This window comes from Vidua chalybeata, chromosome 5 (assembly GCF_026979565.1).
Source record: "Vidua chalybeata isolate OUT-0048 chromosome 5, bVidCha1 merged haplotype, whole genome shotgun sequence".
In the NCBI taxonomy this organism is placed as follows: domain Eukaryota; kingdom Metazoa; phylum Chordata; class Aves; order Passeriformes; family Viduidae; genus Vidua; species Vidua chalybeata.
The window spans coordinates 24,778,659-24,801,925 of NC_071534.1; the positions used below are offsets into that span (position 1 = coordinate 24,778,659).

Genomic DNA, 23,267 nt, shown 5'->3' on the forward strand with positions numbered 1-23,267 from the left:
GCTGCCACTCAAAGAACAGGCACTTACACCTGTGAAGGCATCCCCATTCCTGAGAAGTCATGGCCTGTTTAACTCTTTTCCTACCATATGGCTAGCCTGGTGAGAACATGTCCCTCCCAATGTCATGGAGAAGAGCGGTGGTGATATTTACTGTGGTTTAGCTTATCTCCTTGCTTCCTTCTAAAAGGCTCAACTGCCCAGTGCAAAAATGTGATCTACCAATTCTACCTGGGACTATGTTCTATCCTGCAAATGATGTTAACTATCTGCAGCTAAAAGGTTAACACTGATATGAATATAAAAATTGATTGGACATTGCTTTGGTATTAATTTGGCTTACTTTGTCCCTGGAGGAAGCTTGTTAATCATATACAGGAGCAGTTGGGATATGAATCCTGAAGAAAATTGTAACAAGTTTCTTGCTCAGCAGTGGTATTTTTTCCTTAAATTAAAAGCAAATATGCTCTCTTCTCCATAAAAGTCTGAAAAGTAAGGGGGGAAAGGAGGGGGACAAGGAATAGAAAGACATGGAAGATGCATCCTTCCCTTTACTTTCCTTTTAAACAAATCTGTCTAATCACATTTAAAGTGCTGCATTATTAACATCTTCACCATTAAATGTTCCATGTCACTAGAAAAATTTATTCTTTACCATGAACCCTGCAGCAGTGATAGTGGGTCAATTATTATGAGGATGGCAAAATACCAAGAAAATTCAGGGGTGAAAATGAGTATCTGTCTAGCATACATTACCTGAGACTCAGTTTTGCTCAGGAATAGCAATAAGGCAGAGTCACTGAGCAACATGTGACATTGCAAGCAAAAGACAAATTAGTCTTCATGGACAAGAGACTGATAGGCCTGAACAAATGGAAAAATAAAAGTTTTTTTTTTTTCCTCTTTGTTTCTTTTTCTTGGGTGAAAAGGGGTAAATGAACTCTGCAGTATCAACAACAACAAGAAGTTCCTTGAAATAAAGGTACATTAATCATCTCAGCAACACCTCTTTCCAGGCCACATAGAATCACCTATTCTCAGCTGTGAAAAGGATTTTCCTAGGAAAGAAGTAAGGTTTGGAAAAGTCAAGGAAGAAGTACAATGTCAAGATACAACTGGTGTTTAAAATGTGGAATTTGCTCCTATAAGCTAACAGTAGACTTTCCAAAATAGCAAAGTCAAACCATTCCTAAAAGATACTCTGACTTACCAATTGATTAACTCAACTCTTTGCATATCATAAATAAGCTGACTCTCCAGGAAGTCTTTACTGTCTTTGAAAGTCTTTATCTCCTTTGGAGAGCAGGTATCTGAAGATAAAGTGTAAGAACTACAAATACATGGCAAGCGAGAAGAATTGCTCTCATGTGGCTCCTGGCTGGTCACGCTCTTGCTGCCTGCTCATGCTTCAGCCAAAGGGTGACCGTGGCTGCCTACAAAGCATAGGAGCAAGCAACAGGGATCTTCCACACAGGCCTCCAGGACAACTTCTCTGCCTAGTGCTGGGAGGGTGCCTGGTATGGAAAGCAACCTGTGCAAAGAGATACTTTCTAAGGCTTGCACAGTGAGAAAACCGAGCCCAAACTTTTCCACCTCAGTGCTTCCCTCAGCATTTAAGGCTAGCAACAGGTCTGGGGCAAAGTGGACAAACACTTGGCAAGCTTGGACTCAAGACTTTTCTCATGATACCTCTCTTTATAGAGCAGGGACTCAAGATGGTAGAGATACCAAAGCCCTGAGTCACAAAGGTGCTTATGTGGCTGACATTCTGGAAGAGTTAGAAGTTAAAATAACCTCTGCCCAAGAGAGGTGACTTTGGGTCTCTTGAGGCCAAAGCCTACATTTCAAATCAGTATATTCTAGATACTTACAGCAGAGGAGAAATCTGGGGAAAGGCTTATTGTCTTCTCCTAACTTAGCAACCTTTGACTGGTATGTACAGAAGCACCATGGGACTGAGATAAATAACTGATTTCAGCCATTGAAATCAGCATGAAGAACTGCAGAAATATACCCTAACAGTATTCAATCCCTACATTTTTAAAAGCATCTCTCTATTTGTTAAAAAAAACAGCTGATTGCTGACAGCTGACATTCATAAATGATGGGAGGCTCTGCAACACCTTTTTAAACAAATAGAGAAATCAAAGAGTGTAATTTGTTTCAAGAGAATAAACAGCAACAACAACTGATATTGTTTGTGCTTCCTGCTTCTGTATGTTTTGTGTGTATGTGTGTATAAATGTGTAACAGCAGCTCTCTTCTGTAGACTTTTTTCTGCACACTATTTACAATTCAGACTCCCTTGATAATTGCAAGCCTTCACCGTCAGCAATATTTCCTTAGTGAAGCTTAGTCTCTGTAGTTGCAAGCTTCTGAGAGCATAAAGCCTTGAGATACTGCATGAAAGGCACCAAACTCATGCAAATTGTTGTAGTAATTCCCTGACAGTGACATCTCTCTGACTTTCACCTCTCATTTTCACTAATGCTCAAAGAAAACGTCTGTGCTACCAAGGAGACTCTCTCTGCATAGACTGCTAGAAAATCCAAAGTCCTCAATCAGGCACAGAGACACCATAAAAATGGTCCTACCTCTCTCCACTCTAGAAATTTTATGGGAAGGGAAAATTTTGAAATGGCAAAATCCCTTTTCAATAAGCCATCTCCATTAGACTGCAGAGGTATTAGTGAAGGAGGTTTCCAGCGTGAAGAATAGAATTATAAGCCAGTGTAAAGCTTAGTATGATTCCACTCAAGTCAGTGAAGACAATTACCCCAGATGAGCAACTGCCACACCCAGTATGTCTGACGAATTACAGCAGCAAAATCATCAATCATAAATGAGGAGATTATGCATCAGTCCAGTTCAACCTGGGCTATTCACAACTCACTACACACAGCAGTTAAAAAGGAATTAAACAGTATTTTTTCATATATGAAACTATGGATTGCAATGACTTTGGAGTAGCATCATTCAATACTTTTGACATGAAAGAATACAGATGAAACAGTCTGGTCAACATCTTCAGTAAAACATCTTGGAAATATTCCTGGGTCCTAAAGCTATACAAAACCAAGTCTTTATAGGAACAGGAAGATGTCTTTATATCAAAGAAAAATCTCCATTTAAATAGAGAAAGCTTATGACAGGACCTTGAAGTTTCTTAAACTTTAGAGTCTCTAGACAGAGGTGAAAATGTTGGTAAGTCACACCAGCGCTGAATTGTTACACTAGTACTTAGTGTGGATAGGAAATTTAATGGAGTAGAGACATGCTGTGTCTTATCCCATTCTTCATTCCTCTCACACTGATGTTTCTAAATGTCATATCAAGCAGTGATAAGTAAGAGTAGTACAAAGCTTTTTTAAAATAGAATGGAAAACACAGTTAGTCTTGCAGCCTCCAATGAATGTTTTATGGTAATAGCTGCTCATTCACGTATTCACTTTTATTTACTTCTCCTGACTCCTGTGCTCTCCTTCACCTTTGTCAAGGCTCCTGAAAGTATTCCTAGGCACCAGCAGCAAGGAGTAGTGAGCTGCTACTTTGTCCTTCACCAGACCTGAAGCCTTACATATCAGTGCAGCAACACATCTCAGGTTCTGTAATGCTCAGTGCAACTTTTTTCCTGTGGTTCTTTAAGTAATGACAACTTTCTATAGATATGAGCTAAAAATCCCCAAAACTTGTAGCACCAAATCTACCTGTTTGCTAATGCAAGGCTTGGCTTGAGAATATGCAGTAAATTATTCCTGAAGGTGAGATTAGAATTCAGGGAGCTCTCGCTGCAGGCTTTTCTATGCTCTGCACCATCAAGTATGGATTTCTTTATTGCATGGAGACAGAGAAGACATATCACTTTTGCCCTCCTTAGCTGCCCCAAGCATGCTTGCTTTTCCCCCTCAAGAAAATGACCTAGTTTCACTGGTTTAACCTGATATGTTTACTTTGCAACAGATCAGGAGCATATACCTACACCCACTCACCACATTTCACCTCAGGGTAACAAATAACTTCTTATGAGACGTTAGCTTGGTCACCTATGTTTTTGCACTCTTTTTTTTATGCCACTACTCTTCCTGTCTAAAATTATGCAGTCCAATAAAACAACAACAAAAAAAATTTATAATTGTGAATTATTCAGATTTGAGAGTAGGGATAAGGAAGGGAGAGAGATGTTAGCATTTTTAAATGCTAAAATGGGAATAGAGGAAAAAAGAGAGGCCCCACGTCTCTTGTGAGATGGGAATCCCCAGCATGGAAGATGCAATTTTCATGCCCTAAGCTCTGTGGCTTAGGACATAGCACACACAACAGCTCAGAACACACAGTGGCACTCAGAAGCAAGTGTTCATCTGCTCAAAATGAATGTGTGTGCTCCAGGCTTTCTATGATTTTGCTAAATGCACACACACACAAACAAAAATCAACTTGCTTTTACAATAAAATAATCAGTCACACATGCAAAAACTGTTCCTAAATATGTCTTGTGAAGGGCTCTTTAAAACCTCTGCACAGGGATTTTTGACTGAAACTGAGAGGTGAAGACCATGGGTGCATTCTTTCTCACTTGGTGAATGTGGATAAAAAACATCTCTTTCACAACTGTATAGTCTCTAACAGTTCAGGGATGGTTAGCCACAAACGCTGTAAAAATAATCTGGTCTTGAAATAGCAACCTTTCTCTTTTTTTCCCCATGCCCTTCTTTACTGGTACATACCAGTAAAGGTATGTACTGGTATACCAGTAAAGGTATACCAGGCTTGCTTCACAGCTGATGCCTATCACCATTCCTGTACTAATACCAAACATATACCAGTTTAACCCATCTGAGGATCTGACCCCTCTCTGCTGTCCCAGATCTGTGGTCTCTGCAGAAAGTAGTATTATTTTATACAGACACAGAGGTAGGCGTCCTGCCCCCACTAGTTCATATTTAACTCTCTTTTCATCTTGTTTATTTTGCTTTCATGGTATCAAAGAAAGCTGCATACCCAGCAACAAGCTTGCAACAAATAGGTACATCTTATTTTTAGCAGATTGCCCTTTACAGGGCACACACTACACTCCCAAGGGATTTATAAAGAGGGTCAGGTCAAAGTCTCTATAATTTGAATTTTTATTTGTGTGTTAGAAGAATTATGCTTGTCTTTTCCAGTACAGTTGGAGCACACACAGGGATTCAAAAGTAGTATGGGAAGATGCAGTGTGTGGTGACAAGTAATCACCACTCAGTATTTTGTCTCTGCTTCCCCAGAGATGAGAAGCTCTGCCTGCCCTTTGCCTACACCCTAAAGACACAGATAGAGGTGAGGGGGCAGTGTCCTGCCCTCTACAATAACTGAGGCTAGAGGCTTCACCTGTCTGCCAGACTCTAAAGTGGGGCAGGTGCCTCTTCTCACTTTGAGGCAAAGAGACACCATGAAGCTTCGACACTGAGCTGTCAGTCAAGAAAATACCTAAAATGTCCTTTAGCAAGGAGATGAGGATGGTCCTGGAGGTAAAAAGAAAAAGATGACAACCCATGACTCACTCAGACACTGTTTTCTGAGGACACCTGCCAGGAAGTGCCATCTCCACAGACTATTCAGGCTGTGCAGTGGAGATTAGCAGTGAGATCTCCCAAGACAGCTCTGAAACAAACTTGGCTGGACACAACAGAGCAGGATAACATGGTCCTGTCTCCTCTGGGTATCTAACTCCCAGCACTGGGACTAGACACTTCCAGCACCTAGCTTTGTATTTCTGCGCCACACTGCAGCAGTCTGCACCACGCCTGCCCAGGGATCTCTCACACAGCATTGCCTCAGCTTTCTCCATCACCTTTGTGCTCTCCCAATGTACCCACTATGCAAGATAGACAAATGAAAATCACAGCAAAGGCAGGGGTGTCCTCAAGTACAACACCCAGAGCCACCAAAATACTGCTGTATGCCCAGATGGACCAACCTTGCTCCCTTACTGGCTATTACAAGGTCACCATGCTTTGTGTTTTTGACTGGTGTGCCAAAAAGCTGGAACTGTGCTTGTCATTTATAGCACCTTTTCTCAAATGGCTCTCACATGTCTTTATAAACTTTGGTAAATGAGTATATAAATCACTCTGTCCACCACCAAAGTACAATCATCTCTGGGATGATACACAGCAGCTGCTGTAAAATCAGACTGCAGCTCCACACCACAGATTAGGGCAATAAAACATGCTGCATCAGCCAACTGAAATGGATGGAGGACAGAAGGGGGACGTGGTAGAGGACATTTTGTAGTTCTAATTACCCGAGTATAAATTTGGCTGAAGAGGGTACTGTGTTTAATCCTTGCATATCTGCAAATCAAAACAGTCTTCCACCACATGTCAAAACAATCTGACTGTACCATTCCCCATGTTTTGGCCTTCTAAAGCCCTTCCTTTCTGAAAATTGCAGAGCACCTTGATAAGAGCAAAGCTGATGTGCTGAGTACAAGCAATAACCTAATCAAATTTCTTAGCAACTGACTTGATAACTAACTGAGCCTGTAGCTTCTGTGTCCCTCCCTTCCTCTCTCCTGCATGACAACTGAACACAGCATCTATATATACCCAGTTCTAAAATAGCTTCTGCTCCTGTAACTTGCAAACTGTTCACATAGATCTCATTTTCTAGGCTAAAAGTAGTTAATTGCAGTCACTAAGGGGACTGAACTGCTTCACCCTTTTTCTTATTCTGGGATGGGCTCCTTGAGCAGTGTGTATTGCCCCCCTCCCGCCTCCCTGCCAAATCATGGACTGTTTATAAAAGGAAATCTTTTGAAGGATGGGGCTGCACAGATCAGATCTACAAATCTCCTGTTATCAGGGACTGCAGATGAATTGCTATCCTTCTCTCCCTCTCTTCTCCTTGGCCATACAGCCGTATATGCACCATCTAAAGCTAAACCTGACAACTCAGAAAGTACAGGAATTCATTTGAAAGGTACTTCCAATCAATATATGATATGGGACAGCATGGTTTGGGATGAAGACACCAAATTGAGTTGAGCCTCATACAGACTTTGTACAGAGCAGAAATTAATTTGAGTGCACACTCTCTGCACTGACTTCTCTGCCACAAGCGTCACTAGCTTCATAACCTCTTCTAGACAGTGCAAAAGCTGAAATTATTAGCAAAATACTTATAGAGAACCAAGAGAGTCAAGAATTAAGCATTTTGAATTTGATTATTATTGAAACATTACTAATAGTGAATGGCAGCTCAGTTGGACCATACACAAGCCAGGGTCCATTTAGTTCTCCAGCTTGAATCAGAATCACACCCACATGCGAGCCTCTTGCACTGGCTCACACTGCAGTCTCCAAGTGCAGGGGCTCCTTTAACTGGAACTGGACCAGACCAACTGCTAAGGGAAAGTTGGTACACACAGAGCTAGACTTTAACTACCCCAGAATAAACTCCTGAGGTGCATAGAGTGTGTGCCCAACAGCCCCCACTACCAGCTGTGCTGGATGATGAATCTGTGCCTACAGGAGCACACTACTTGTCCATGTAGACATGGCCCTATGCATGGACTCCCTGTGCGGAATATCCTTAAGGAACCAGCCAGCTAATGACTGATTGCACTCAGATTTCTACACACTTTCATGGAAATGTTTACTATTTCACATCCCCATCTACAGAGAGATGTCATATCACACACTTGTCCTGGAGGATAGCTCTCCCAGCAATTCTGCTTTGGTTTCCAAGGCTGCCAGCTTTCAGGAACTGATGAGATTAACCATATTTTCCTTGGGGGTGCATAGTAGGGGGTCCTGTGCAACTCTGCCCCCAGCATTACCCAGTAAACTGCCCATACTCCAGGCCAAGTTGCACCTTCACATCTTGGCAGGCCTTAAGGAAGTCAAGTGAACTCACCAGACATGAGGGCACAATTAGGCCTGCCATCTATGAATGAAACAAATAAATAACAAAAATGGAAACAAAAATTACCTTGGCAAATACAGATAGTGGAGAAGTAATTTGAACACAGTATAAGAGAATTCGATACCATGAATTTTTTTAAAGCTTACAAATATATTCTGCTGCTAGATGAAAAAAAAAATTATGAACATTTAAAACAAAACTTTGAAGTTTATGATTTGTAAGAACACTATTTATGCTCCTACAAAGATCAGTAAATAAAATTGACCAGAAAAACAACAGAAGCATTTGTAAAAGAGGAAAAAATAGAAAGTTTTAGAGTGCAGTTTTAGAGCCTAACAACAGCTGGTTGATTTCAATAATGCAAAATATTTTTTAAAGGTTAAGCATTCACTACAACACAAAGTTTCTAGGCCATCTCTCGTGTTAATACATTTACATTGCCTTGCTCCCTGCACAAAGCCCCAGACCAGCACATCATACTCACGTGTTTTGCAGAGAACTCATCCACCTCCTGGAGCACCTTCTCCTGGCACTCTGGGTTGGTGGCCAGCAAGTAGGTGGCAAAGGACAGGGTGCTCGTGGTGGTCTCATAGCCAGCGATCAAGAAAAGGAAAGCTTGGCCTGCTATCTCATCCTCTGTTAGCGTCTTCTGAGCCTTTCCAGATGGGGCCGTGCCAACCAGAGGCGCCTCATTCTGTCTAGGAGCAGCAGATGGGCCGAGCACATCCGAGCACTCGGCTGCCAGGGAGTCGGCTGAGTCACAGGCATCAAGCATCCACTGGAGAAAATCTCTGCGCCTCTGCAGGACAGGGAACATGAGGGATGGGTCACACAGCAATGCCTTCCATGGGGGATGGAAGCAGAGAGCTACTTCCTATTTACAGTGCATGCTTGGCTCCTACAGAATGGCCACCAGCCTTTCACCAAACGAGGAGGCTTCTATATATCAGCTGGAAATGCCGTAAGTAACAGCCTGTCATTGCTTTCTTCCCAGTGAGATGAGACTGATCTGCCCCCAGTTCACAAGAAGTATGTGATGTATCCTTCACAGAGGACTGCTAATGGCCAGCTCTGCACAGAGCTTCTTTTATTCTTAGGCTGAGTTCTTGGCACTTTCTGGGAATCAGGGGATTGACACAGGCACTGTACATGCAGGCTCCATGTGCACCTACCAGATGGAGGCAGCACAAATCATGCTTGGAGGAGCTGGTCCATCTGCTTGGATGGACCATCCTCATTTGTTCATATGGTCCAAAGCATGAACTCACCATCTAAGTTCAGGGTTGCATCTACATTACTTTCTATATTGGCTTAGTGTGACAGGGCTGGAATCTAATCTCAATAAACCGGGACATCTTTTTATGACAAAGTACAGTTATGAACACTTGTAACAAGATAGCCTTTTACAAAACAATTTTTAAGAACATATTTGCAGAACCATATTAAAACAGTAAGCATTCTCCTACCACAAAACCGGTTTGGGTGGCTTGTCTTTGCAAAATGCCCACTGAATGATCCTACTGTTATGAGAACTGTTTCTTTCACACTAGTTTCTGACACAAAAGCTCTAATAAACAGGCCTATGGCCAAGAGTAAGCTGACTCCCAACCAGTGTGGACAGCAAGCTTGATTAGGCTTTGAAATATAACCCAAAAGGTTTGAATTGACTTTTGCGAGTGGGCATAATAGAATTGTGCTGAACCTAAGCCATAAGGCTGTGTGATTGATTTTCAGTTCCTCAAATACCAACAGAATACATGATAGCTCAAGGACTCAGAAGTGACTGCAGTGCGAGAACATGACAACTTGTGCAGTGGGATGGACAAAAGAAGGGACCAAGCTTTTCTCCAAAAGAAAAGAATATGCTGCAAACTGTATTTATCTGTTAAAAATTAATCATCTGAATGATTTCTTGGATCTGATGTTTGAGAGATAAAGTAGAAAAAAGAAGGGCCAGAGAAAAGGACAGGAAAACAAGATAAGAGTAAGGAAGAAGTAATTAATTATAAATGTCAGATGATTTAATCAGATTATTTATTTTTTCACACAACATGGGGAAAGAGAGCAATGAGACAAGAAAACAGGAGAAATACTCAGTGTCCTGTGCTTAGCTCTGCTGCCAACAAACTGTTCTGATCAATCTACAGGCACAGAGGAATGGTTATTTTGGGGTTTGAATAACACAAGGGATTGGCACAGTGCCTCTTTAACAGCTCCTTCCCTCCACCCCAGAGAACCTTCCCATTTTGCACTTTGTACCCAATGAGCATCCTGCACCCTGGTACACCCAAAAATCAATGCTCCGGATAGCAGCCAGTGCCTGCTGAAGGACTCTGCACATTCAGCAGTCAGACTGAATCGCCCCCATGGCATGGGAGACATGCTTTTCCACCAGTAGGTGAAGGCACACAAAAAACCTGTTACAGACATTGTGCTCTGCAAATGAGCTGCAGCTCTGAAAACACTTCCTTGTGCCTAGACACAATTCCCACCAGTATGATAGGATACCTCTGCTCCATTATGTTCCTGTAGATTGGGGGAAGTAAGACTTCATGCAGACTTCAGCTGTGAATAGCTCAAAATCTCATTTAATTTTTCTGGGAAGGAAAAGTTTATTCACGTCCTGGGAGTTCATGTATTGCACGACTCAGAGTCCAACTCTTTGGCATAGCCTGTGCTTCAGGGATTTCCTTGGTACATATATTTGTATTAGGCCATTTCTAAAATTGAAAAAACCAAGCAAAGAAAAAAAAAAAGCCAACCAAACCAACCAAACAAAAAAGAATACAAAACCAAACAAATAAACAAACAAAACAAAAAAGAAACAACAACAGCAAAAAAAAAAAAAACCAAAAAAAAAAAACCAAAAAAAAAAAAAAAAACAAAAACAAAAACAAAAACAAAAAAACCCCAAACCAAAACAAAAAAAAAAAAAACCCAAGAGAGTCCAGCTCCAGTGTGTTCATTAGTGTGTGGATAAACAAATTCAAAGTAGTAATGAACCACATCTGTAGAGACAGTCTCTTTATCTGCAAGACTAGCCACCATCACCTAAACTACCTTCATAACATAAAAATGTATAATTACATTCCTATTCAATGGAATTGTAGCACTGTAGCCTCCTGCAGCTCAAAAGGTGCAACATTTGCTATGGTTCTGCATCCATCCTTCTCTAGCTGTGAATTTTCTTGTAAACAAACCCATTGCCCTCTAAGGGTTTGCTGTTCCCAGTCATGAGCTGTTAGACGAGCCTGGTCTTATATTTAGACAATACACTCTCTGGAGACCCTGTAAGATGTTTCTCCAGCCTTAAACAAAATCAGGTCCTAGCCTTATACAAAGCATCGAGTTATTGCTGTGATAGCAAAGTAATAATCATAATGAATACTGAATAAAATTTCATTCATGAGAATTTTTGCTGAAAGCAAACTTAATGAATACCAGCACAAGTGAATATTCCCAGGAATGTGCTCTGAAACGCCTCTGTGGCCATTTTGAGGAGCTCTTTTTATTACTCACGTAATATATTTGGTTAGGAATTTAAAAGCTTGTCTTGTTGCAGAATCTGTTTTTAAGGTCATCCTATCCAGAAAAAACTGGATAACTGATCTGTTCCATGTAACTTGCTCACAGGTGAGCAGGGGTTGCTAAGAGCAATGCCTTCATAAACAAACCTTGCAAAAACAACATTCATTTGTAAAAACAACTTGAATCATAGTAGGGGGAAAAAAAGCATAACATTAGAGAGAAGCAAGCTTTCTTCCAAGATAATTCTACACAGCGGAAGGAGCTATATTTCAGCAAAGCTTCTCTTCCTTATGCTTCATTCTGCTTCACTTTAGGCATCAATATAGAGTGCCACATAAAAAATTGTCCTCAACCCAAGTGAGAGAAAAGATTTCCAGGGTTATAACAAGTAATAATGAAACATATTTTTTTTCCACACCATCAGGATGGAAAAATCGCTCTGATTCCAAAACCTAACAATGGCAATAGAGGCAAATACTAGCATAAACCCAAATATAATTGGATTGTTAAGTGCTAGAAATAAGGAAAAAGCATCTCATGAAAATTCACAGGGGGGTTTCTCCACTTCAGCTGACAGCAGAAGGAAAAAAAATATTAAAAAATAAAATTAAGAAAAAAATGTAACAACAGATCAGGTACTTACAGTGCCACTGCACAAAAACATTCTTTGGTCATCACATCCAGCTGCTGGCTTCCTTTTTCCATCAGGGACATTTGTTTGATTTTCCTCACAAAAAGCAGAAGCTCATAATAGCCTCCATCCTGTCCTCTGACACTTGCATAGTTACGTTACAATGGTCTCAGAGACAAATTCCTGCCACAAAAGAATGGCGTGCTAATGCGATGGACTCCTGATTTGCCCCTGTACAACACAGACCCTCTCATTAAGCCAATGATAATTGAATGGAAAGCTACGATTTGAACAAAAACCGTATCATTTGAATGCAGCGTGGGACAGGGCGAATGTCTAACTTGGCGGTGACACAGACATCCCCTCTGAAATATATAATAAGACAAGCTCTGCTTACAGCTTCCCCAAGATAGACACCTTGCAGTATATTTCCTGACACCAGTGTTCTGGGCCGTATCATTCCTCTCATTAGTCTCCTTAAGCATCACCTGGCCATGCAGAGAAATGGCTCTGCACGGAGGCGGAACGAGCGGCGTGCTCCGCGCTGCAAGAACAGACGTGCGCCGTGCTGGGGAAGACCAGGCCGCCAGAATCCACCTCCCCTCCTCAAATCATGGCTCTCAAGCTTTGCAGCTGTCAGGAGAGAGATGTCCCGCTCACACACGAGATGCAGCATGACTTTTCTCACAGGAGGCAAGGGATATCTCCCGCTCTCTCCACCCTAAACAGGGAGTTGTGGTTTCATATCTGAGGCTGACGTGGCAGCTGACCTTCTGGCAAATTCACCGTGCTGTGGGGATCCAGGGGACCCTTGGGTTATGCTTTTGGTAGAGAGATTAAGCTGTTCAACTGTAGGAAATGAATTTGTAGACAATTCTCAAATTCTTAGTTAGCTTCTAATTGTGATAGCACGAATTATAACATCTCTTTTGTCTCACCCTTCACATAAGACTGAAAATAAAAGTTTTTAAAACATCTCTCAGTTGTACCATTTCTGAGTCAGAAAAGAACCTAATCCAACATTCAACTTCTCTGCAAGCTGAAGTAAAAAATTACTTAAGGAAAACTACCAAATATATATCAGTTTGAATTTTATTTCCTAATGTTTTGATTTCAATCATGTCTTCTGCAAATTATATTCAAATTTTGTACCACTCTGATAGTTCAGATCTGCATTTTGAGTTCTAAAGAGCCCAGAAACACAAAAATCTACTTCATGATGAACCAAGGATTCAAAATAAACGACATAATTGGCTGATAGTCTGTAAAGCACTTACTGTGGTGTCAAAGTCATGCAAATGTGATGCTGCTAACATAATACAAATCACAATAAACTGTAGAGACCTTCCTGGTCTTTCTCAAATGCTCTGATTCAAACTCAAAATTACAGATTTCAGAATCCTTATCTATCAGGTAGAAAGCTCACATCTCATATTATTTCAGCAAACTTGTACAAACACTACTAAGTCAATGTATATCTAGGAAGCTTTTTATAAGCTTGATTTGGCAACCCTCTTTTTAGGTAAGACAAACCTGTGTCACACTGAAGTTATCAGTGAAGCACTGCAGTAGCTTCCCAGATCCTTTTGAAAAAGAAGCACAGAATGAAGTCCTACTAAAACTATTACTTTGCCAAACTTATTTGAAAGGATCAAATTCAACATCTAACACTTGCAGGCTTCATTTGGTTTCTCAGTGAAATCACAAAAAGAAAGCCAGTTTCTCTGCCAATATATCCAATTTCAAAACATTCCAGAGAGAGTGTCCTTTTGCCTTGTGCTCGCAGAAGCTCAAATCAAACAAGATGCCCTCAAATTTGTGTGTCTGAAGGTTGAGGATGTGGTGCTCTCAGAGGTGATGCTCAGCTCTGGAAGGACCTGGACTCTGTTGGACTGCAGTATATGGCCATTGCTCAAGAGAGGCTGTGAGACTTCAGTCTGGCAGATAAAACCCCTTTGTTTGCATTTGTTAATATCAACAGAAGAAAACACTGCAGTGTTCTTATTGTGAATGGGCTGAAGGTCTGAGGGCAGGCAGGTCTTACAAAGCAATATAACTCGCACTTAAAAAAAAAAAAAAGACTAAATTTAAAGCAAAAAAGAAAAATTTGCTGCGTGCTGATTCAGAAAGTGGAGCAGCCTTTTGCCAGTCTGATCTGATCTTAATATTTATAATAAAACCCCAGACTGAGAAGATTTTGTATAACTTTGGATTTGTTATTTTCTTATATTATCATCATTAATATTGTATGCAATTTCTTTACAGTAGTTCACATCTATAAGAGAACACTTTGAGCATTCAATAACACTGCATTTGATGTCAGAAGCCACAGCAATGCCTTTGCTTACTACTTGAATGAAGTATGTCCCTACAAAAACGTTGCAAAAAAGCAAAACGAAAGCTGCCCCCAGGAGGGGCAGGCTTGTCAGAAAATAGATGAAGGCACCTGAACAGAAAGTGTCAAACATGGCAACAAAACAGATCTTCTCCACATTACCAATGTTCTTCTAAAAAATAAAAAATAAAAATAAAGCCAAGAGTAAGGCAGAATTAGAATATGATATGGATTTTATTGGCTGAGTTTGCCACTAAACCTGCAAAGTGGCCAATATGATTTACTGGTTAAAGCACTGCCCTTCCACACGGCTGAGATGCTTTAAGCTGCACTCCCCTTTTTACCTGTAAAGCAGTTACAGCTGGTGCAGCTTCTCAATCTGTAAAATCGGTACAACAGATATCAAATCTTATAAAACACCGTGAAGAGAAGCTAATGATGATCTCAGAAAACCGTTTAAGACCTAGGATAAAAACAGATTTACACAGACTCAAAGGGTTTAAGGCAAAAGCATCATCATAGAGGGGAAGGAGCCCTGGAAGGAACTCGGCAAGTTATCTGCTTCATCCCCTTGCCACAAGGCAACATCAGCCAAACCAGCACTGACAGCTGTTTGTCTAACCTGTTCTTAAAAACCCAGCAAACCCTGACTTCCCACAGCATCCCCAGGCAGGCAGTCCACCCCAGCACTGGACCTTTTCCGTCACTGCACAGGTTTCCCCTCCTCCAGTGAGTCACCACAGATATTGTAAATCATTAGATTTCACCAGCCACATCCATAATGTCTGCAACTTCACAGCCTGTACCTGTTTATAATAGGTGTATATATATATGTTTTCAATAGATCTTTAATAAAGCATGCTGATAACATAAAAATTAAACTGCTGAAAAATACAAAATTATTTTCACATAGTAGTGCCTCCATTCATGAGGAGAAAGAATGCATAGGTACTGGTGGTTTCTTCCTCACAATTTTTGCACCTTTCTGACCTTCAAAATGCAAAAGTAAAAGCATTAGTAGCATACAGAGGGATTAAGCCTAATTCAACCTGAAAATAAAGCTAGAGGGAATTCTTAAAACCAAGATTTTGTTAGTGACCCACCTCCCCTCAGTTTATACTGCTGCAAGTGGCACTAGAGGGCTCACATCTTGAAAGACAGCAGCCTCCTTCTCCATATGGTCCCACATAGACCTGGGATGATAATAAATTTGAATTTCAGATTTAACTGTTAATGAATTAAGAGAAAGAACATAACTGTTTGTTGATATAATCTTAATCTTGTAAATTGATATAATCTTAATACAGGTGTTTACAACTCTTTCAGGAGCAGACTGGTTTTTAGATCCTAGCCAAAAGCCACACTTGGCTGAAGTGCTATGTAAGATACAGAGATACAACAGTTATGGGTGGGAAAAAATAAATTACACTCCTATTTGGTTGTTTCATAAACTGTGTGGGCCCACAGAGAAACCCACAGCTTTCCTTGAGAGCTGGAAACCCTTCTTGTTCAGTGTAAAATCAAGGGATTGTCTGCAGCCAGGCTTCTAACACAGTGGGTGAAAGCACTGGGAAGGAAAGGATTATTTTCAGCTAACCAGTGACCAGTAACAAACTGTGCTATCCTCCACAGCTTCATGGGTGTTCGGTTCAGTTATGGGTTTTATCCAATAGATGGCTCCTCAGTAGCAGGAAGGATTCTCCCCTTGCTCTCCTTTCCTTCATGGAGTTTCAATATGACTTTCTAATATTTACACAGCTATTATCTTGCAAATATAGGCATTGTGTGCACACCAATAAACACACAGAAGCAGCACGTGTGTGTGAATTAGAGAACAAAAGAAAAATTGGATGACATTTTATATTACTGCCTGCCACTTTGTCCTCTGCTAGTACAGGGATGCATGAAAAATGATAGCCTGGAATGCTTCCTAAAGTCAAACTAAAAATAAAAATTAAAAAAAAATATGACTATAGAAACATTAACAGCATGCCAAACACAAGCTTTCTCCCCAAAAATATGAGGACATCTCCCACATCTTACATATCCCTGACTGAGCAATACTTAAGGAACTTACAGGCACCACTACTACTCTGTCAACAAAATATTTTTCACAAGAAAAAAATAAAATCCTATGTGTAATTATCGATATAGTGACTCAGAAGGGTTCTGTGTAATTGGCAGGGTGCAAGTTAGCATCATCATGAGTAAGGTAAACATTTCTGAGACAGTGAAATGAATACATTTTTGTTGTTTTACAGAAAAATATAATTAGAATAATAACCCCCAAGAAAATCAGGTTTATCCCATATATAGACACTTCTCTGAATCAGAAGAGTAGTTCCCAGTCATTTCTGTCCTGAGATCTGTCCTGCATCTCAGTCAGATCCTGTCAAGACTCTGTCAAAAGCTGGCAGTAACCCCATTTTGGGATTGTGACCCTCTGGTCTGACCACATGATCAACAGAAAACAGAACACCCACAATAAATAATAAATTGCATAGAAGCCAGACCATGGCTGTTTAAATTCCCATGATTTAACACTTCAGTGGGGCACAAGTACAAGCCCCCTATACCTGCTGTTAGCATCTAAAATAATATCATTCCTAATAATAACCTTTATCCTTGAAATATTAAACTGCTTTGAAAAGTGGAGGAAAGGTACCATTTTACTACAAATATACATATAAATATGTAGCATCATAACATTAGCATATTACAGTCATAATAACGTCAAGAAAAATATAACTGTCTCATCCCTGTTCAAAGCTGAGCACAATCACTGGTCTCATTTCAGCATTCCAAAAGGACTTGCCTAATTCCATGCCTCAAGTCAGCTTTTTGCTGGCTAAAACCTGGAAAATTCAAACCAGCTGGCACCTTGGTTGCTCCAAAAAAGGCTCAGCAGCAGCATGCTTGACCATGGGCTGTGACACTGTTGCTCTCCTTTAGCCCTGAGGAGACACCCCAAGCAGCCCTCTATCCTTGATGTGCATTATGCAGAGAAACAGCACGTGTAAAGACAGCCTTATGATCTGGTGATCCCTCTTTGCATGCTCAAAGACATTGCTCTTAAACTGCATGGAGCAGATTTAAACCCTGGCAAGTCCCAGTCATTCCAAGCTCCATTTTCCCACTTGGCTCTCTCTCCCAGGACACTGCAGCCAGCAGAACTCACCTAGCCCCAAAGCCAAGCTTGCAGACTTTCAGCCACCTTATCTCTCTTGAAGGGGCAAATATATGGGCACGTCAAAAAATCAGAGTTCACAACTGAAATACTGACAATCATTTTCACCATGCAGCAGTTTAAAAGAGGCAGCAATGATATTCATTAAGCTGTTAATAATGGATTGTGGCACAAAGCAATTTATCAAGTTTCCGCTGTAATTAAAATCACTGAATATTCGGGCACTTGCAATGCACCTAGCTCTCCCTGCTTCTGAAGCTTTACATTTTAATGTGAATTATAGCTCCCTCTCCCCAGAGAGCTACTAAAAAGCCCATTTTAATTGGTATGTTTTTAATTGAGATTACATTATTAAAAAGTGTAAATTTCTGTTGAAGAGAGAAAGGAGGTGCTCAGCTCCCCTTTAGTCTCTGTCTCCCTTAGATATAGCTTGCTTATCCCAGCGGGAGGGAAAAATGAAGGGTAGATGCTGTGAAGGAAGAGGAGAAAGCCCTGAACACTCACAGGCTGTGAAGCCAGGGCAAGGCAGCATTGTCTGCCACAGATGCACGATTTTCTAGGTGGATTTTCAGGAGGCAAAGGAATCGCCACTACCGTTCAGGCTGCTCTGAACAAAAGGCAGACGGAAAACACCATGCAGGGATTCCTGCCATGTAGCCAGCTGACATGGAGGGCACATTTCAGCAAGCCTCTCCTCGAGGTTACCAGTGACAGATAATCTGTGGTTTTCCATAATAAGTAACTCTAATATTAAATTCTCCTCAAAATCCAGATAAGGTCATGAGCAGATGGGGTCTAGCGAAAGCCTCTGGCTCTGCTGGCTCCAGAAGGCTGCGGACAGGTAGGGAGAGGCAGCCCCTGGTGCAGCCTGGACATGGCAGCAAAAAGGGAATTGCCCCAGGCAAACAAAGCTGGTTGCCTTTGTGCATGGAGATGGTCAGACTGACTCCTCACCAGTTAAAAAGAAATGCGACTTCATGCACTTGGCATCCAAATGCTGGCCACTTAAATGGTTCTCCTGCTGGGAAGATGGACTGTCAGTGTCTCTTATAAGTAGGAGTATGGATCTGCTAAGGTAAGTAGACACGAGAGAAAAGGGAGAAATATCAAAGGAGCGCAAAGTAGATGGCAACAGCTGAGGCAGATCAAGGGAAAAACCTCCAGAGATCAAAACACACCAAAAGATGGACAAGATGGTTGAACAAGAATGAAATATCATGGGACAGCTTTTTCATAACTGCTTCGGAAAAGGTCATACTGTATTGCAAAAAGAAGGTAGTGCGTGGGGCTGAGAGAGGTCACTGTAGGCAAACAGAGACACAGGGAGATTAAGAGAAAAATTCAAAGATCACCCACTAATACCACAAATGCTGCAACTCCCCTTCTAGCTCTGGAAGCGACTCAGGAAGGAAGAATGGTGAACTAACAGCATATAAAAGGGAAAAAAAAAAGGATGACATGTGAAAGATCAAACTGAAATTGTTAAAACCAACAGAGAAAGGGAAAGCTCTGTTACTACAATTAGGTCAGTAAATCTGTGATTTTTTCTAAATTAAGATATTGATGCTATGCTCTAGTTACACGTGTCAGAGGAAAGCCTGCTTGTAGTGGGAAAGTACCCAACCATGCTATTGCTCTGAACACAAAGGTAAAATTAATATATGAAATTCCCAGTCCCAGTCAATAGGCCCCTTGCAGATTGAGATCAAGAGTAAGTAAAAAAAAAAAAAAAAAAAAAAAAAAAAAAAAAAAGACCATGTAAACAAAGATTAGATCTTATATCCCACCTTGGCATTAAAGACCACTGCTCCGCTGTGCAGAAAGCTAATCTCCAGATTATTTGATTTAATGCAAGATTCCTTTTGCTTGCTGGTTTGAAAACTCAACACTCAGAGCACAGACGAAGCAGGAAAAGTAAGGGCTTTCAGAGACCTCAAATAGAACCTTCTGAGAAACTTGTGGGAGCACACTGTAAGGGTATCATAAAGAAGAGATGAAGAACAGTAAGAGAGACAAGTTACAAAAGAAAGGGGATGCGCACAACCTTAGGGTAACAATTTTCTCTTTCAGCTGAAGGGGTGAATACTGAGACCATACCATGAAGGAAAACAAACGACAGGAAGCAGGAAAAGATAGGCTGGGCAAGATTTGCTTTATGCCAACAGAATCACAAAGAGAAACTGTGCTTCCAAGCCCATAGAAAGACGACCCTGAAAGACAAATTTAACACTGCTTAGGCTGGCTATTTTGCACAGATGAAACATGCAGCAGAAAGGCCAGATTGCTTACTGATTTGGCATGTACCAACAGATATATGACCACATCAGATTCTACTCGGAGTGCTATAAAAGAGAGGCAGCTGGATGTGCTTTACTCCCTTTCCAGAAAACAGAGACCTTTTTCTGAGCCCTGGACAAAACAAAGCCTCATTGGTGACATGAAATTTCTGTGGCTTCAGTATCCAGGAACATTTCCCCAAATATATTCAGTGAACGACCAGGTTGCAACAGCCCTGGTTCAATTATTTTCTCTGATAAGAGTATCAGGAAAGTTGCTAACTAACCAAGGGGACAAACTTTATGTCTAAGGTCATGAAAGAGCAGCATTGAGTACTAGGTATAAAAAGTATTAAAGCCAATGCCACATCCTCCTCAAACAGATGGCCTTTCAGAAAGATTTAATCAGACACTGAAATGCATGCTGCGAATACTCATTACTAGCACAGGATCAGGCTGGGACAAGTGGCCAGCACTGACGTTATTGCCTACAGGGAATTACCACAGGCATAAACAGGATTTGCAATGTTTGAACCTCACTCTGGATAGCAAGCACAGGGTCCCTTCGTGATCAATAAAGGAGGGTAAAGGAAAAAATTTATGATGAGGTGAGCCAGGTCTACATTGCAGAGACCCAGGCCTTTATAAGAAGCAGCCTGCTAATTTCATTTGCTTTCTTATCCTCTGTTTTTTTGCTTGTGCTTGTCACACCACCACAAAACTCAGTGACAAAGGCCAGTTTTCTCGCTTTCAAAGCACAATGAGCTCTTGCTCACCTTATTTTACTGGACACATAACATAGAGCTGTGACCATTCCATGCCCTTCTGTATCAAAAAGAGGAAAAATAGGATATAGCCACAATAACCAGCACCCAGAAGAAGGAAAAAAAAAAAAAAAAAAGAGGACTTTTCATCTCTCCTTCAGTGATGGAGGTGGCTTCTTTGAAAAGGCAGGTTTGCTTTTCAATTCTTTCCTCTTCCAGTTTTTCAGAGAAATTTTACTGCAAACATTATTTGGAAGAGTCCTTAAGCTATCTTTTGACCTGGATTATCAATAAACAGTATTTTAAGAGATTGATTTTACCATGCAAACACAATTCTTAAAAGTCATTAAAAACCTTGACATTACCAACAACTGAACATGTGAGTTTATTTTCACTCTAGATGAAAAAGCCTTTTCTCAGTGCTAAAGATCCCACCCTTCTCAAATAAAAGATGTTTCTCATATGCTGTAGATAGGCAAAGCCAAATGTCCATCTTCACTTCCCACAATAGCTGGTGAACACAAAAGGAAAATACATGCAAAACTTATTGACAGAAGCACTTAAGTCCTTCCTCCTTTTACCTCTGAAGGCATCCTGTTAGCTTAGTGACTTCCTGCAGATTAATGCTGCTACAGGGAGCTGAACCTTCCCTGTTCTGCCCAGAAAGGGCCAAACTTACAATTTTTTTAAAGGCCCTCTAAAGGACCTCCACCACACACCTCTTGGAAAGTGAAGTTAGCTTTTCCTGCATAGATACTCACATTTTCCTGGTACTATCTGCAAGATCATTCTTGGCAGCTGTGGATAGGCAAAGACTTAACCAGATTAATCATCATGAACACCCTGGTGCTTCAATTTAACTTCTGTCCATTAGCACAAGTCTGTGTTCTTGCAAACTGAAGCATGGTCATCGCCTGTGCTTGGCACTGCTGAGGCTGCACCTCGAGTGCTGTGTTCAGTTCTGGGCCCCTCACTACAGAAAAGACATTGAGGAAAAGGGCACTGGAGCTGGGGAAGGGTCTGGAGCACTGGTCTGATGAGAAGCAGCTGAGGGAGCTGGGGTTATTTAGCCTGGAGAAAAGGAGGCTCAGGGGGAACCTTATCACTCCCTACAACCACCTGAAGGGAGGTTGGAGTTAGGTGGGGGTTGATCTTTTTTTCCCAAGTAATACAATAGGAGGAAATGGCCTCAAGTTGTGCCAAAGAAGATTTTTGATTGGATATTAGGAAAAATCTCTTTGCCAAAAGGGTGGTCAGTTGTTGGAATATGTTGCCCAGGGAAGGGACTCAATTACTAATCCTGAAGGTATGTAAAAGTCATGTAGATGTGGCACTTGGTGGACATGGTTGAGCGGTGGACTTGACAATGCTGGGTTTATGGGTTGGACTTAATGAACCTTTAAGACCTTTTATAATCTAAATGATTCTGTGATTCTGTGTGGGCAGTGCTCCAAGAAGTCATGGAGATGGCACTTTGAACCCCAGAGTGTAGCTGAGGTGGCATGTGTGAATTATGAGATAGGGACATCGTTCTTGTCACCTCCTGAAGAAGAAGTGGAGATACACTGCAGTGCTTGAGAAAGACCAAAAGGGAATGGAGAGAGGTGGAGGCATCAGAGAAAGAATCACAGATGCCAAGATTATGTTGTTAGAGTTGCTGCAGAGTTTGCTGGAGTGGGGCAGATAATATATACATACATAATAGCATGTGCCTATTCCTTATCTAGAGCCATGACCAAGGAGACAGTAAAACACTGCCTTAGAGCAAAGGGTCAGCAACAGCAAGCAGAGCTGCTTGTGCTTGCTGGCAGCAGGTAGCCAGCAGACATTTGCTAACTTCGTGTGGCCATAGTACCCATAAAGCCCTGGGCTCACAGGTGTTCTGAGCTGTAGAACTGGGACAGATGCAGCAGTAATGCAAAACTCTTCCTGCACACCTCAGGGAGGCAAGAAAGGCACCACTCTTGTTACATATTCTGTCCTTGAGCTCTTTTGAGCAGAGAGACAGCAGAGCTGCATTTCATGATGAAAGAACTTCAGCCAGACACTTCAGCCCAGGTCTGAAACCCAAAGATCACATTTGGTAAGCCTGCAGTTCCTTCTTGGAAAGATAACAGCAAGAAATTTCAACAGGTGCCCAAAAATAATAGGGATTTCCAGTTCATTTCCATTCGAGGTTTTGTGGCTTTGTTATGTTTAAATACCCACTTCAGAAATCCTGAGAAAGTTATAAAACTCATTACATCTTTAAGAAAAATAAAATAAATATTTTTAAAATTTTTTTCTTCAAATGTTGGAAGGAAGGAAGACAAACAACAAGCAAATGGCTTGACTTTTAAAAGAAGGTGAATAACCAAAATTCCTTTTAATATAATGCTAGTATTTTTTTTCCTCAGAATCACTGTATGCTGCCCAAGCACAGACACCAGATTTAAGGTTCAAAAGATTTTTAACATATTCTAGAGCAATTATATCCTTCTGCTAAAAGAAGCAGAAATAGAGCTTTGAGAACTGTGCTCAACTCCATATTTACCCCACAATTCCTCTATATCTTTAAAACACATATTTACCTTTCTGGAAAGTCCACACTTCCACCTGACAAAGGCACTGGATAATGAGATGATCAAACTGTGAGGAAAAAGCCCAG

General features: G+C 41.1%; 1 protein-coding gene across 5 annotated transcripts in view; it reads right to left on the reverse strand.

Moving 5' to 3' along the window:
- TBXAS1 (thromboxane A synthase 1) overlaps positions 1-23,267 on the reverse strand; it is a 228,095-nt gene that overhangs the window by 57,400 nt on the left and 147,428 nt on the right. For 4 of the 5 annotated variants that reach the window (XM_053943898.1, XM_053943897.1, XM_053943899.1 and 1 more), the window contains one exon: positions 8,384-8,698. The exons of the other annotated variant lie outside the window; for it this stretch is intronic. In XM_053943898.1, the coding sequence (XP_053799873.1) occupies positions 8,384-8,698 (315 nt within the window). The remainder of the gene's footprint in view (positions 1-8,383; positions 8,699-23,267) is intronic. 5 annotated transcript variants of the gene reach the window in all.